This window comes from Drosophila gunungcola (genome assembly GCF_025200985.1).
Source record: "Drosophila gunungcola strain Sukarami chromosome 3L unlocalized genomic scaffold, Dgunungcola_SK_2 000014F, whole genome shotgun sequence".
Taxonomy (NCBI): Eukaryota; Metazoa; Arthropoda; class Insecta; order Diptera; family Drosophilidae; genus Drosophila; species Drosophila gunungcola.
Genome location: NW_026453182.1, coordinates 385,965 through 400,551, shown reverse-complemented (window position 1 = coordinate 400,551; position 14,587 = coordinate 385,965). Strand labels below are relative to the sequence as shown.

At 46.6% G+C, this 14,587-nt stretch overlaps 5 protein-coding genes across 7 annotated transcripts; 1 reads left to right on the top strand and 4 right to left on the bottom strand.

The window, feature by feature from the left end:
* Window positions 1-60: 60 nt before the first annotated feature.
* Window positions 61-14,582, top strand: LOC128260109 (ATP-dependent helicase brm). 2 transcript variants are annotated; one of them, XM_052992842.1, is made up of 7 exons: window positions 61-177; window positions 410-726; window positions 795-877; window positions 9,480-10,769; window positions 10,847-12,515; window positions 12,575-13,366; window positions 13,437-14,582. In XM_052992842.1, the coding sequence occupies exons 2-7, from the start codon at window positions 483-485 to the stop codon at window positions 14,294-14,296; spliced, it is 4,938 nt and encodes a 1,645-aa protein (XP_052848802.1). In that variant the 5' UTR covers window positions 61-177; window positions 410-482; the 3' UTR covers window positions 14,297-14,582. The 2 variants fall into 2 exon arrangements, with proteins under 2 accessions (XP_052848802.1, XP_052848801.1); XM_052992841.1 differs by having other exon boundaries at window positions 783-877.
* On the bottom strand, window positions 1,271-3,134 carry LOC128260127 (uncharacterized). Its single transcript, XM_052992906.1, has 2 exons — window positions 2,479-3,134; window positions 1,271-1,878 (listed from the first exon to the last, which is right to left on the bottom strand). The coding sequence occupies exons 1-2, from the start codon at window positions 3,060-3,062 to the stop codon at window positions 1,596-1,598; spliced, it is 867 nt and encodes a 288-aa protein (XP_052848866.1). The 5' UTR covers window positions 3,063-3,134; the 3' UTR covers window positions 1,271-1,595.
* Window positions 3,669-4,990, bottom strand: LOC128260129 (uncharacterized). The gene is made up of 3 exons (XM_052992908.1): window positions 4,475-4,990; window positions 4,045-4,148; window positions 3,669-3,983 (listed from the first exon to the last, which is right to left on the bottom strand). The coding sequence occupies exons 1-3, from the start codon at window positions 4,952-4,954 to the stop codon at window positions 3,713-3,715; spliced, it is 855 nt and encodes a 284-aa protein (XP_052848868.1). The 5' UTR covers window positions 4,955-4,990; the 3' UTR covers window positions 3,669-3,712.
* Window positions 5,182-6,735, bottom strand: LOC128260128 (uncharacterized). The gene is made up of 2 exons (XM_052992907.1): window positions 6,227-6,735; window positions 5,182-5,576 (listed from the first exon to the last, which is right to left on the bottom strand). The coding sequence occupies exons 1-2, from the start codon at window positions 6,704-6,706 to the stop codon at window positions 5,202-5,204; spliced, it is 855 nt and encodes a 284-aa protein (XP_052848867.1). The 5' UTR covers window positions 6,707-6,735; the 3' UTR covers window positions 5,182-5,201.
* LOC128260130 (inositol monophosphatase 1) lies at window positions 7,882-9,021 on the bottom strand. 2 transcript variants are annotated; one of them, XM_052992909.1, is made up of 2 exons: window positions 8,265-9,020; window positions 7,882-8,205 (listed from the first exon to the last, which is right to left on the bottom strand). In XM_052992909.1, the coding sequence occupies exons 1-2, from the start codon at window positions 8,846-8,848 to the stop codon at window positions 7,935-7,937; spliced, it is 855 nt and encodes a 284-aa protein (XP_052848869.1). In that variant the 5' UTR covers window positions 8,849-9,020; the 3' UTR covers window positions 7,882-7,934. The 2 variants fall into 2 exon arrangements, with proteins under 2 accessions (XP_052848869.1, XP_052848870.1); XM_052992910.1 differs by having other exon boundaries at window positions 8,106-8,205; window positions 8,261-9,021.
* Window positions 14,583-14,587: the final 5 nt, after the last annotated feature.

Sequence of the window (14,587 nt, the reverse complement as noted above, 5' to 3'; positions counted from 1 at the left end):
AAAGTTATATTTAAAAATACTTTTTGTGATCTGCGCTGAACGCGCCCACATTTATTGCCGGTTGACAGAGTTGCCACCCTTGCGTGACTTTTGTTATAGAGACGGCCGCCATTAGAGTTTTGTCTGTCGCGTCGCGTTGAAAAAGTGTGGAAAACCTCCTAAAAACAGTGCTAATAGGTAATACTTTCGGTATTAAATAAAGAATTAGGGTCGTGCTCTTTGTGCGCGATAAGCGGGACGTCAAATTTGGCTCTTTTGGCTGGTATTTCTTGTTTATTTATGTGTTTGCATACCGGACTGCGCAAAAAAGTGTGCAAAAGAAACGGGTACAACAAAAAGCAGGGCTTCGATTACATGTTCTAAATATTCTTAGTAAATACAGTGCATTGACGTGTGTTCCCTTCTTCAGGTAACACTGCACCAGTTGGTTCTGGAATATTTAAAGGAAACCTTCGGATAAAGCACAGAAAAGGAGCTGCAATATGGCCTCGCCCTCTCCGGCGAACAGTCCCATGCCACCGCCACAGGCGCCCAGTCCGATGGCTCCGCCCTCGCAGAGCCCCGCCCCCTCGCCGCACAGCCCCTATCCTCACCAGCAGCAAGGACCTCCCCTGCAAGGACCCCCGCCACCGGGTCACCCTGGCGCCTACGGCCATCCCATGCAGCACGGGCCACCGGGCCAGGGTCCGCCGGGACACCACATGCCACCGCACCACCAGGGGATGAGTATGTTCATCATCTAACCCAACCCACATCCCCCAGTCGCACGTAATTATCCGCAGTTTTCTCAAAAGGTCCGCACATGGGAATGCAGATGCCGCCGACGGGTCCGAATATGTCCCCAATTGGATACCAAACGCACGGAATGCCACCCAACGTAAGTGCCACCTAAATTCTACTCTAGGGAACAGAAAATAGTGTTATTTAGCTGTATAATTTCCTATTATTATTGAGACTCAAATGGTCAGGTTAGACCACCTTAGAAATCCTTTGCTTCTAAGTCCAGAGATCATTCCTTTAGTGTTTTGATCAACATTTTATATTTTAACCCGCTTGAAGTATTTTTAATATCCAAAGATAATTTAAATTTCTCAGATCTGTATAAAAAAATTTACTTATATATATTTAAAAATTGAATCTAAACAACTTCGTTAAGTTCGTTAAGCCTGTCGTATATTTATTTAATTTGTGGCAACATATTCTCTTGTCCATTAAGAATGTTCTAAAAATATGTTTCCTTTAAATTTATAAACTTTTAAATTGTTAATATAACATTTAAGCATCTTTGCACAGAATTGTAAATCACATTTTTTTGTCATCCTTATAGAGATTTATTTGGCAGATTAAGGTTTAAAAATGATGATAACGAAATGGTTGTTTATAACATTATGTTTTTTAAAGTCTAGACGGAGAGTGGTTTACTTTCCCGCCATTTCTTTTGATTGGTATCTACCAGCTGCCGGCGATCAAAGCTGAAAGATATCTAAAAGCTCTCCATGAGCAGAGCTTCCAACGCCAAGTGACAGTGCAGCTGACCTCAAGCTTTTTAATTTGGATCGTTTTCGCCAACAGTTTTTGTGTGTGTCTTTTTTAAATTACTTCTGCACTGGCTTGCCCCCCACCGACTCCTCCTTATCTGCCTTGCGCAAAAGGTCTTCGATCTCTTTGCGCAACTTCTCTGTTCCCGCGCAGACGAGATCCGGCTTCATTATGTCGAATGGGCCGCCAAAGGGATGCGTTACCACGCCTCCCGCCTCTTTTATCAGTAGGGATCCGGCGGCACAATCCCAGGGATACATGTCCTCGATGTAAAAGGCATCCAGATTGCCAGCCGCCACCATGCACAGCTCATCCACCACGCAGGAGTAGGCCACAAGTCTGGGGATAAATAGGGTTTTTAGAAAGGATTCTAGTCTATACTTGTTTGCAATTATAATTCTCAATTCATTTTTCTTGAATGTCACATAAATTCTTAAAAGTTTCTTAAGATATTTGTTACCTAGAAATTATTTTATTTATTTATTTTTTGGTTTTATACAGTTTCATCTGGGAATACATTTCGTGTGTTTAAAATACAAAACCAAATGCTCAAAACATAACTATTAGAGCAGTGTAAAATATTGTAAAACACATGAAAACCAATATATTATTATTTATTTTTAAAATTGTTTATTATAAAATTCGTTAAGTAAAGTAGTTAAGTAAGAACCATAATTTACATTTTTAAATCCATATTCGCAATTTATATTTCCATAAGCCTATAATGTTGAACTCAGTTGTTTGTTAATAATAGAATTCGCCATTTGACTTTCAATTTGGAACAAACAACGATTGAAGCTTTATAGTAAGCTATGACTGGTTAATTGTTTTGTACGCCCATTTATATATTTTTTTAATTTTGTATATTCAAAATGTGTCTTTTGGAAAGGTTCGATTTTTCGTATTTTATTTTATGATTAATAGGTAGTAAACACTCACCGTCTGGCATTTAGTCCCACATGGTAGATCCTTTTGATGTGCTTGTTGGCCACCGAGTGAACATGCAGCAGGGACACTTCGTAGGCCACATTAGCATCCTTGACGCTCTCACAGCTGCTCACATGGATGGGCTTGCCATTGCAGAAGGCCCCTTGACCCAGTTTCGTCGTGAAGAGCTTTTTCTGGACAGGATTATTGATCACACCCACCACGATCTGTTTGTTGATGGCCAAACCAATCGAAACACAGACGTGCGGGATCTGCTTAATGAAATTCGAGGTGCCGTCAATGGGATCGATGATCCAGGTGGGCGCATCCGTCAGTTCCCCGGACACGTTGTTGTTCTTGGCCGTCGCCTCTTCGCCTATGAACTTGTGCTCCGGATAGCTGGCCAGTATCTTCTCCATGAGAAAGTCTTCGATCTTGTTGTCGTAGTCGGTGACCACGTCGTAAAAATCGCCCTTGATGGAGACGTTTTTACTGGCCAATTCGTAGCCCTCCATGAGGATCTCGCCCGCCTCAATGGCCAGGGGATAGATGAAGTTGTACAACTCCTCGATATCCTCTTGCCTTACTCCTGCCATTTTGCTTCTATCTGTATGTGTGGACGAAAAAACGATGCGTTGCTGCTCAGTTCGCGGTGCCAACTAATCAGAGAGATTGTGCCCGGCTGGAAGTAGCTCCGCGCTGGAGCTTTGCCTTCGGTTCGGTTACATTCGTTTTCTGATTGTTTGCCCGCATCGAGTTTTATGATCGCTTCGCAGCCCCCACCGCGTGTACTAAAAATTGGCATCTCACCTGGCTGCCTGCCTCTGCTTTATCTCAATTTGTTTGATGTACACAAATAGACAGACGCTTTTTATCTCCAAAGACAAGCCAGTGTAGTCAAATAGTTGTAAAACCACTTTTTATCAGCATTTTTCCTCGCTTTTGGGCTGCAAGTCATTATCGTTAGACGAAGCTTCCAAGCTATGCATTGTGCTAAAATTTGTCAATTGTTTTTTGTAATGATTAATAATTAAACATTGGCAACATACGTAGAATATGTGCAATTAATTGATTTATTTAAAAATCGATTTATTTTCCTTTGAGCAATATTTGAATCAATTCATTTGTTTATATTTTCTTTATTTGGAATCATTTGGCCATGAATTGATAATCTTATAGACTTAAAAAACGACATTGTCACCCTTTAAATTTAAAGTTTATTTTGCTTTAAACAGCCTTTGTAATTTTATTCAAATGTATAACCGGAAATCTGGTCCGCTTCTTTTATTAATTGGATCATGTTTTGGGCCAACCCTTCAGAAGAGGAGCACACACAATCGGGCTTCATCACATTGAATTTTGTTCCGCTGGTGTGGTAAACACTGCCACCAGCTTCCCTGAGGATTACGGCACCGCCTGCCAGATCCCACGGCTTAAGATTCTCCACATGATAGGCGTCACATCGGCCGGCGGCTATATAGCAGAGCGTGAGAGCTGCAGACCCAAAGCTACGAGTGCTGATTGCGGGAATGTAGTGTAAACAATGAGGAAAAGATCAGAGTTCTCTGGGTCGCTCACCCAGTGGCATTGGAGGCCAACTTGTAGAGACGTTTCACGTTCTTGTCCCGCCCCTTGGACACTACGATTAGGGAGATCTCATAGCACACCACGGCTTGGTTTATCTGCAATCGGAAAAGTCATCTGTGTTCTTATTGTTTCCGAAAAATGCTTATTAAATATTAATTGTTCCTAGAGTTACGTGGCGACTGCTATCAGTTTAAGAGTGGGGGAAAAATGTAGGATTAAATATTTATTTGGGTTTTGAAAATATTTTCAAGAATAAAGGAATGGTTTTCTTTACTTTAATACTGATCTTATACTTATACTAGACTTTCTTATGGCTTTTAAAGGATTACTTCTAAAAAAAAGTTATATTAGTTGTTCTAATTGTTATATTGTTATCAAGTATACTTATCAGTTCTAACTATTTATATCATCCCCCACTTACCTCTTGTGTGCTAGAAGCCTCAATGGGTTGGCCATTTAGAAAAGCTCCGTGACCGTGCCAAGCAGAATATAACTCGTTGGCCGAGGGATTGTAGACAATGCCCACGACTAGCTCTTTATTAATGGCCAAGCCCACGGAAATGCAGCAATGGGGAATCTTTCGCACGTAATTATTAGTGCCATCGATGGGATCGATGATCCAAGTGGGGGTGTCCGTCAACTCTGGTTGTGTTTTAACGTCTGCCAAAGCCTCTTCCCCTATAATTTTTGACTCCGGAAAGGCCTTGAGCAAACCTTCCGTGAGTTTGGCTTCAATACGTTTATCGTACACCGTGACCAAGTCATAAAAAGCCGACTTGACTTCATAATCAGTTTTTGGTTTCTGAAAACCCTCCAAGAAGAGAGGACCGCACTTCCTGACCAATTCCAGGGATACTTGGTAGTACTCCCGTAGTTTTGCCTCGCTGATTTGGTAACTCATTGCTCGACGATCAACTGATCAGAGTGCGAAATTAATTTTTTTTTAGCTTAAACAGCTGGTAAAGCTTTTATTGTGAGCTTTTTCCAGATAGAGTTGTCTGCCTAAGAAAGAATTTTTTTTCTTTCGTATGTACATATGTATACTGGAACATTTTTTTTAATATCTTGGGATTACAATCGTTTACAGCCGATTTGCATAGGCTAAATGTGGATACTGACATTGCATACTGAGATAATTATAATAATCTTTACTTGAAAGTGTACTCGGTCATCTGGCTGGCCTCTTCGATAAGGCTAATCACATTCTTGGCCAACTCCGGCGTGGAGGCGCACACGCAATCCGGTTTCATCACATCGAATTTGGAACCGCTGGTGTGGCAAATAGTGCCACCGGCTTCTGTCAGGATAATGGCTCCGGCAGCTATGTCCCAGGGTTTCAGATCCTCCACATGATAGGCATCGCACTGCCCGGTGGCCACATAGCAAAGGGTTAATGCGGCACTTCCAAAACAGCGGGTTCCCGTGGCGTTCGAGGCCATCTTGTACAGACGCTTCACATTCTTGTCCCTCACTCCAGCGGCGTGAATCAGGGAGATTTCGTAGGCAATTACCGCTTGGTTTATCTGGAAAGATGAAAAAATATTTGAAAGATGAGCTTTTTATACACGGGAATAATGCTTTGTGAATGCCATTTTAGCATACCCACAAACAAATTGTATAGAATATATTCTTAAACACGTTCATTGTTTGCCTAAACTAATTTTTCCACTTAATATTCTTTAATGGTGGCTTTATTAGGTTTCTTTTAAATAACATTATCGTAAACGAATTTCACGGCAAATAATTTTAAATCGTATCAACAAAATTGTTATTTCAAATAACTCAAATAAAATAGCTTAAATGGGCGAGAAGGTTTTTTTTTAAAGATTTTATTAACCAGTTTGTCAAACAGGCTGTGTTGTCTATCTCCGACCCCAAAGTCTATCAACTCTTAAAAAAAAGAAAAAATATATATCTTATAGGGTGCGGTTTTTGAAATATAGATAACAAGAATTTCTTAACAGATTTGTTACATTTGCTTTCTTGACTGATCCGTCAAATTGCTAAAAAGGTAAACCTCTATTTAACCTGCACAAGTTAAGTAAATTTGTTTTTCAGTGCACCGCCAAACCTGAGTACAGGGAAAATGACATGCACGGTTATTTGTTAAATTTCGTTTATCTTGTTTGTCGCTGGTCTTTGTTGCTCCCGGATTATATAAGCTCTCTCTTACCGTCGTCACTTTGGACGTGTGGATGGGCTGGCCGTTCAAGTATGCGCCATGTCCCTTGTAGGCGGAGAACAGTTCGTTCGCCGGCGGATTGTAGATGATGCCCACCACCAGCTCCTTGTTGATGGCCAGGCCCACGGAAATGCAGCAGTGTGGGATGCGGTGGATGAAGTTGGTGGTGCCGTCGATGGGATCTATGATCCAGGTGGGCGCATCCGTCAGCTCGGCCTGGCGGTGCGATATGGCGGACTCCTCCTCGCCAATGATTAGGGAGTCGGGAAAGGCGGCCACCAGTCCCTCGGTGAGCATGTCCTCGATCTGCTTGTCATACACGGTGACCAGGTCGTAGAAGTCCGCCTTGACCTTGTAGTCCGTCTTTGGCTTCTGGTAGCCCTCCTGCATTAGAGGTCCGCAGTTGAGGACCAGTTTCAGGGCCACATCGTAGTACTCCTTGAGCTTGGACTCGCTGACCGGGGAACTCATCGCTGTTTGTGTTGATTTCCGACTGAGAAACTGAACTATATAGACGCTAATCAGCTGCGGAACAAATGCGACGCGAGAGAAGAGCTTTCCGCGGAAGCTTTTCGCGATTCAATAGACGATAGCGACGATAGAGTTGCTTACGAACTGCCATTGTTTCCGATTCGTGGGTGTGCTGATACAGTGATAGTCAGCCAAATAGTGGCAATTGTAAACTATTGTTTTGTATACAATTTATCACAAGATTTTTAAAGAGAAATACATAATAAGTATAATAAGTAGTGTTATTTTGAATAAAAAACGAATTTTAATATTTACCCTTGTTGTATAAAATATAAAATTAGTGATATGAATCGAAAATTTGTATTATTAAACAATTTATAAAACTAAGAGAAATCTATAATAAGTACATGAGTCGTAATATTTTGTACTGAATGAAAAAGTATTTAAATATTTGTATTCGTTGTATAAAATATGCCAAAATAACTGAAAGTTAGTAACTTGGAGCATTAAAACTTTAGTTATATATTTAATGCAGAATAAGTAAGTTTCAATTAAAGCTTTTTGGTTTATGACCTTGGCAGCTTTTGCTTGTGAATCATCTCATTGTTGATAAGAAACATGTACATAAGTATTTCGGTGTTTCCCGAGAATACATAAATAAAATATGGTATTAAAGTGTTTCTAACAAAAAAGAAGAGAGCACCCCGACTGTAAGATACTCGTTACTCAAGTAACATCGACAACACTACCATCAAAAAACTAACACTATCCCCCACGCTTACAGTCATTTCGCTATATCTCTCTACATCAGCTATCACCAGGCGCTATCTGTTGAGGATGGGATATAGTTTTGCCGGCAGAGCAGCGGCAGAGAACTTTTTAACTCTATAACTTTTGAAATAATAGACTGATTAAAAATATATTTGTGTTTGCCATTAGATATGACTGAAACACTAAGATACAGCCCAACTTATTTCTAGCATGTCTCAGAGTGACATGACAGACTTTCGTCAGGCGTTGACGATTCCTTCTACCTGTAACATATCTTTAAACAAATAAAAATTATCCTTTTATCCCTACTGAAATGGGTCTAATATCAAACTGACAAGGCTTAGCTCGTTAACTTGTGTTTGCATGTGATTTGCAGATTCCCCATTGTCTTTACCCCACTTAAATGAAATTCAGTTTTATGTATTTTTGTTTACAAAAGCTCTTCGGGCCTCAAAACTCACTCCCCTCCCACATGCTTCTCCTGGTCAGCCTTGCGAATCAGCTGCTCTATCTCCGCCCTCAGTGACTCCGTTCCGGCGCAGATTAAATCCGGTTTCATGATGTCGAAGGGTCCGCCATACGGATGGGTGACCACTCCACCAGCCTCACGGATGAGCAGATAGCCGGCGGCGCAATCCCAAGGATACATGTCCTCGATGTGGAAGGCATCTAAATTGCCGGCGGCCACCATGCAAAGCGAATCTACCACAGCTGAATAGGCGAGAAGTCTGGAAAGGGTTTACAAACAATATGACTAAAAGCAATACTATGATATTGATTAACTCACCTTCTGGCATTGGATCCCACATGGTAGATTCTCTTGATATGTTTGTTCCGGATCTTTGGGGCGTGCAGCAAACAGACCTCATATGCAACATTGGCATCGTTGATATGCTGGCAGCTGCTAACCTGGATGGGTTTCCCATTGCAAAAGGCACCTTGGCCCAATTTAGCCGTATACAGCTTCTTTTGGGCCGGATTGTTAACCACTCCCAAAACAATTTGTTTCTTAATGGACAATCCAATCGAAACGGAAACGTGTGGAATCTGTTTGATGAAATTCGAAGTGCCGTCGATGGGATCTATGATCCAGGTGGGAGCATCGGTCAGCTCTTTGGTAACGTTGTCATTTTTGTGCGTATCCTCCTCGCCAATGAACTTGTGGTCCGGATAGCTGGCCAGGATCCTCTCCACGAGAAACTCCTCGATCTGGTTGTCATACACAGTGACCACATTGTAGAACTCCCCGTCTTTGAGGGACACCGCCTTGCCGGCATTTTCGTATCCTTCCAGCAGGATTTCCCCTGCTCTTACTGCCAGCGGATATATGAAGTCGTATAGCTCCTCGATTTGTGACTTGCTGGCTGCCATCTTTCGTTTTCCCTTCCCTTTTCACTTATCTGTACTATCTAACAATATATTATTGCCGTATATTCCGACTCTGGCGACTTCGCTTCGACTGAATCAAGCACTGAGAGCAGTCAACAGTAGAACGAGTTTTTTCAACCCAGTAACTTGGTTCACTGACTGCGATTCGCTAACTGAGATTCTGGACGAGCGGAAGCTTTTTTAATTTATGTGATATTGAAGTAAGCTTTTGCACAGAATGGTAATCGCAGTACGTTTAACTTATTGTTAGATAATTTATATTAAGATGATTACTTATTCCCCCTCTAGAAATCTAGAATTACCATTAAAAAATTAAATATTTGCAAACTTATGTAAAAGGCTTTCTTAATTTGGTTACAAATGATTAATAGCTAATTAAAATTTATTATTAAATATGTTTATAGATTATTTAGTTTAAAAAGAATACTTAGAAAACGTGTTCAATACACTTTAATAAATAAATGGAAGATTAATTCCTAAAAATTTTCTATGGTTAGCCAGATATAATTATTGAACAACATATATTTTTTTTGTTTCATTAAACCCTAATAAATCTCTTTATTTATTTAACCAAAATAAAACCTTATAAATATGGTTTATCTCCTCCTTTCAGGCTGCCACCCAACCCTGCATAGTGTCACCTGGAGGCCCACCTGGTGGTCCGCCACCACCGGAGCGCTCCAGTCAGGAGAACCTGCACGCCCTGCAACGCGCCATCGATTCGATGGAGGAGAAGGGCCTGCAGGAGGATCCCCGCTACTCGCAGCTGCTGGCCATGCGGGCCACCTCCAAGCATCAGCACCTCAATGGCAACCAGGTCAATCTGTTGCGCACTCAGATCACCGCCTATCGGTTGCTGGCGCGGAACAAGCCCATATCCATGCAGATGCAGCAGGCGCTTCAGGCGGCACAGCAACAGCCGCCGCCAGGACCTCCGATTGGGCCACCCGGAGCACCAGGTGGCCCCCCTCCTGGCAGTCAACATGTGGGTCAGCCGCCAGTGCAGCCCCAGCAGCAGCAACAACCGCCTCCGTCGGCAGGAACGCCGCCCCAGTGCTCCACTCCTCCTGCCAGCAATCCCTATGGCCCGCCAGTTCCTGGCCAGAAGATGCAGGTAGCTGCCCCACCGCCACACATGCAGCAGGGTCAGCCGTTGCCACCACAACCGCCACAGGTGGGCGGACCGCCGCCCATCCAGCAGCAGCAGCAACAGCCTCCGCAGCAGCAGCAGCAGCAACAACAGTCGCAACCACCGCCACCGGAGCAACTGCAGCACCAGTTGCCCAACGGAGGCAAACCCCTGAGCATGGGACCCGCCGGTGGACAGCCCCTGATCCCGCCCTCGCCCATGCAGCCGCAAGTGAGGGGTGCTCTGCCGGGAATGCCGCCCGGCAGTCAGGTGCCGCAGCCAGGCGGAGGTGGTCCGCCCCGACAAGTGCCGCCAGCTGGGATGCCCATGCCGAAGCCCAATCGCATCACAACGGTGGCCAAGCCCGTGGGTCTGGACCCCATTACCCTACTGCAGGAGCGGGAGAATCGGATAGCAGCCAGGATCTCGCTGCGCATGCAGGAGTTGCAGCGTTTGCCGGCCACCATGTCCGAGGATCTGCGACTGCAAGCAGCCATCGAGTTGAGGGCCCTGAGGGTCCTCAATTTCCAGCGGCAGCTGCGCATGGAGTTTGTCCAGTGCACGAGAAGGGACACCACTTTGGAGACGGCGCTGAACATCAAGTTCTACAAGAGGACCAAGCGACAGGGTCTGCGGGAGGCGCGTGCCACCGAAAAGCTGGAAAAGCAGCAGAAGCTGGAGGCTGAACGGAAACGCCGGCAGAAGCATCTGGAGTTCCTGGCCGCAGTGCTGCAGCACGGCAAGGATCTGAGGGAGTTCCACAGGAATAATAAGGTAAATTCAATTTTGGATAGCAATTAAGTAAATATTTATATATGTTTAACTAAACCATGCCCTTAAACCCCCATCAGGCTCAGCTGGCCCGGATGAACAAGGCAGTGATGAACCATCATGCGAATGCGGAACGCGAACAGAAGAAGGAACAGGAGCGCATCGAGAAGGAACGTATGCGACGGTTGATGGCCGAGGATGAGGAGGGCTACCGCAAGCTCATTGATCAGAAGAAGGACAAGCGGCTGGCCTTCCTGCTGTCGCAGACGGATGAGTACATCAGCAACCTCACGCAGATGGTGAAGCAGCACAAGGACGACCAGATGAAGAAGAAGGAGGAGGAGGGCAAACGGCTGTTGCTCTTCAAGAAGGAGCTGCTGATGAGCGGCGAGTACATTGGCATCGACGAGGGCAGCATTGTGGCCGACATGCGAGTCCATGTGGTGGAGCAGTGCACGGGCAAGAAGCTCACCGGCGATGATGCGCCAATGCTGAAGCACTTGCATCGCTGGCTGAACATGCATCCCGGTTGGGATTGGATCGACGACGAGGAGGACAGTTGCGGCAGCAGCGACGATCACAAGCCCAAGGTGGAGGAGCAGCCGATGGCCACCGAGGATGTCACCGACAAGGCGGCGCCGACGGGCAGCGAGGGGCAGGACGATCCCAAGGATCTGATCACCAAGGCCAAGGTGGAGGACGACGAGTACAGGACGGAGGAGCAGACCTACTACAGCATCGCCCACACTATTCACGAGAAGGTGGTCGAGCAGGCCAGCATCATGGTGAACGGTTCGCTCAAGGAGTACCAGATCAAGGGCCTCGAGTGGTTGGTCTCCCTCTACAACAACAATCTGAACGGCATCCTGGCCGATGAGATGGGTTTGGGCAAGACCATTCAGACCATTTCACTGGTCACATACCTCATGGACCGCAAGAAGGTGATGGGTCCCTACCTGATCATCGTCCCACTCTCGACCCTGCCCAATTGGGTGCTGGAGTTCGAGAAGTGGGCGCCCGCCGTGGGCGTGGTCAGCTACAAGGGCAGCCCGCAGGGCAGGAGACTGCTGCAGAATCAAATGCGGGCCACCAAGTTCAATGTGCTGCTAACCACCTATGAGTACGTGATCAAGGACAAGGCGGTTCTGGCCAAGATCCAGTGGAAGTACATGATCATCGACGAGGGTCACCGCATGAAGAACCACCACTGCAAGCTCACCCAGGTGCTGAACACCCACTACATTGCTCCCTATCGGCTGCTACTCACGGGCACACCGCTGCAAAACAAACTGCCCGAGTTGTGGGCTCTGCTCAACTTCCTGCTACCCTCGATCTTCAAGTCCTGCTCCACCTTTGAGCAGTGGTTCAACGCTCCGTTCGCCACCACCGGCGAGAAGGTGGAGCTAAACGAGGAGGAGACGATCCTCATCATTCGCCGCCTGCACAAGGTGCTGCGTCCCTTCCTCCTGCGTCGCCTCAAAAAGGAGGTGGAGCACCAGCTGCCCGACAAGGTGGAGTACATCATCAAGTGCGACATGTCCGCCTTGCAGCGCGTTCTCTACAAGCACATGCAGAGCAAGGGCGTCCTGCTCACCGACGGATCCGAGAAGGGCAAACACGGCAAAGGCGGCGCCAAGGCGCTGATGAACACGATCGTCCAGCTGCGCAAGCTGTGCAACCATCCGTTCATGTTCCAGCACATCGAGGAGAAATACTGCGACCACACTGGCGGCCATGGAGTGGTGTCCGGTAAGTTGGCCCTATTTGTAGTGATGCTCAATGCTCATTATTTAATTTCCACATTTCAGGACCCGATTTGTATCGCGTGTCTGGCAAATTCGAGCTGCTCGATCGCATTCTGCCCAAGCTGAAGGCCACCAACCATCGCGTCCTGCTCTTCTGTCAGATGACCCAGTGCATGACCATCATCGAGGACTACCTGGGCTGGCGCCAGTTTGGCTACCTTCGACTGGACGGCACCACCAAGGCCGAAGATCGTGGCGAGCTGCTGCGCAAGTTCAACGCCAAGGGCTCGGACGTCTTTGTCTTTCTGCTGTCCACCCGAGCCGGCGGTTTGGGTCTCAATCTGCAGACGGCCGACACTGTGGTGATCTTCGACTCCGATTGGAATCCTCACCAGGATCTGCAGGCCCAGGATCGTGCCCATCGTATCGGTCAGCGCAATGAGGTGCGTGTTCTTCGTCTGATGACGGTCAACTCCGTGGAGGAGCGCATCCTGGCCGCCGCCAGATACAAGCTAAACATGGACGAGAAGGTCATCCAGGCCGGTATGTTCGATCAGAAGTCGACGGGCAGTGAGCGACAGCAGTTCCTCCAAACGATCCTGCATCAGGACGACAACGAAGAGGAGGAGGAAAACGAGGTGCCCGATGACGAAATGATCAACATGATGATTGCTCGCAGCGAGGAGGAGATCGAGATCTTCAAGCGTATGGACACGGAGCGCAAGAAGGAGGATGAGGAGATCCATCCGGGCAGGGAACGCCTCATCGACGAGTCCGAGTTGCCCGACTGGTTGACCAAGGACGACGACGAAGTGGAGCGATTCCATTATCAGTACGATGAGGATACCATTCTGGGTGAGTTCTAATCACATAATTTCTCTATTTAGTTTTGTAACTAATGGTGGCATTATTCTTATGATTCTAGGTCGCGGCTCCCGGCAGCGAAAAGAGGTGGACTACACGGACAGCCTGACCGAGAAGGAGTGGCTGAAGGCCATCGACGATGGCGCTGAATTCGACGAGGAGGAGGAGGAAGACGACTCCAAGCGCAAGCGACGCAAGCGCAAGAATCGCAAGGAAGAGTCCGACGACGATTCGTTGATCCTGAAGCGGCGGCGACGCCAGAACCTGGACAAGCGCTCCAAGAAGCAGATGCACAAGATCATGAGTGCGGTGATCAAGCACAACCAAGACGGGCGCACCCTGTCCGAGCCGTTCATGAAGCTGCCGTCGCGCCAGCGCCTGCCCGACTACTACGAGATCATCAAGCGGCCGGTGGACATTAAGAAAATCCTGCAGCGCATCGAGGACTGCAAGTATGCCGATCTCAACGAGCTGGAGAAGGACTTCATGCAGTTGTGCCAGAACGCACAGATCTACAACGAAGAGGCCTCGCTGATCTACCTGGATTCGATTGCCTTGCAGAAGATATTCGTTGGGGCCAGGCAGCGGGTAACCGCAGCAGCGGACGCAGCCGCAGTGGCAGCCGGAGAGAATACGGGTGAAGCGCACGGAAATGGCGGCGGCTCCGACAACTCGGACAACGACGACGACGATGGAGGGGATGATGGGTCCGATGACGAGGAGATTGCCACCACATCCGCGGCTGCTGTCAAAATGAAGCTCAAACTGAACAAATCTCTGGCCAGTGCACCCTCCACGCCGACGCAATCATCCTCGAATGTGGGCAGCGGAGCGGCCACCACATCCAAAAAGCAGACGCGTCGCAAGCGGTCCCAGAAGAAGTACACCATTTCGGACGACGACGACGATGATATGGACTAGCTACCGTTGGGTGTGATCTTCAAGCGCGGATCGTCGGATGTCGAAGGCATGGGCAATTGATTTTTAGTTAGCATAAGTTTAAACCCTTTCGAGGCATTTGCTTATCTCTGCGAGCCTCCCTATCAGGCTATCACTATCACTTCTGTCTATTCATCTTTCATAGTTGTAGGTTCCCCCTTAAGTTTCCTTTTTAATGATTTACGCACACAGAAATTCTTTCTCCCCCCAACTCTATTGATTGTATAATTACGTGCTTTAAAATAAATGCATATTAAACATAATAAAATGCAG

Coding starts and splice junctions, on each gene's coding strand:
- LOC128260127 (XM_052992906.1), bottom strand. CDS start 3,062: ATGGCAGGAGTAAGGCAAGAGGATATCGAGGAGTTGTACAACTTCATC. Junction 1,879..2,478: donor GTGGGACTAAATGCCAGACG/GTGAGTGTTTAC, acceptor ATTTATCCCCAG/ACTTGTGGCCTACTCCTGCG.
- LOC128260109 (XM_052992841.1), top strand. CDS start 483: ATGGCCTCGCCCTCTCCGGCGAACAGTCCCATGCCACCGCCACAGGCG. Junction 10,770..10,846: donor AGTTCCACAGGAATAATAAG/GTAAATTCAATT, acceptor AACCCCCATCAG/GCTCAGCTGGCCCGGATGAA. Junction 12,516..12,574: donor CGGCCATGGAGTGGTGTCCG/GTAAGTTGGCCC, acceptor TCCACATTTCAG/GACCCGATTTGTATCGCGTG.
- LOC128260129 (XM_052992908.1), bottom strand. CDS start 4,954: ATGAGTTACCAAATCAGCGAGGCAAAACTACGGGAGTACTACCAAGTA. Junction 4,149..4,474: donor AGGCTTCTAGCACACAAGAG/GTAAGTGGGGGA, acceptor TTCCGATTGCAG/ATAAACCAAGCCGTGGTGTG. Junction 3,984..4,044: donor TTGGCCTCCAATGCCACTGG/GTGAGCGACCCA, acceptor TCCCGCAATCAG/CACTCGTAGCTTTGGGTCTG.
- LOC128260130 (XM_052992909.1), bottom strand. CDS start 8,848: ATGGCAGCCAGCAAGTCACAAATCGAGGAGCTATACGACTTCATATAT. Junction 8,206..8,264: donor GTGGGATCCAATGCCAGAAG/GTGAGTTAATCA, acceptor AACCCTTTCCAG/ACTTCTCGCCTATTCAGCTG.
- LOC128260128 (XM_052992907.1), bottom strand. CDS start 6,706: ATGAGTTCCCCGGTCAGCGAGTCCAAGCTCAAGGAGTACTACGATGTG. Junction 5,577..6,226: donor ACACGTCCAAAGTGACGACG/GTAAGAGAGAGC, acceptor TCATCTTTCCAG/ATAAACCAAGCGGTAATTGC.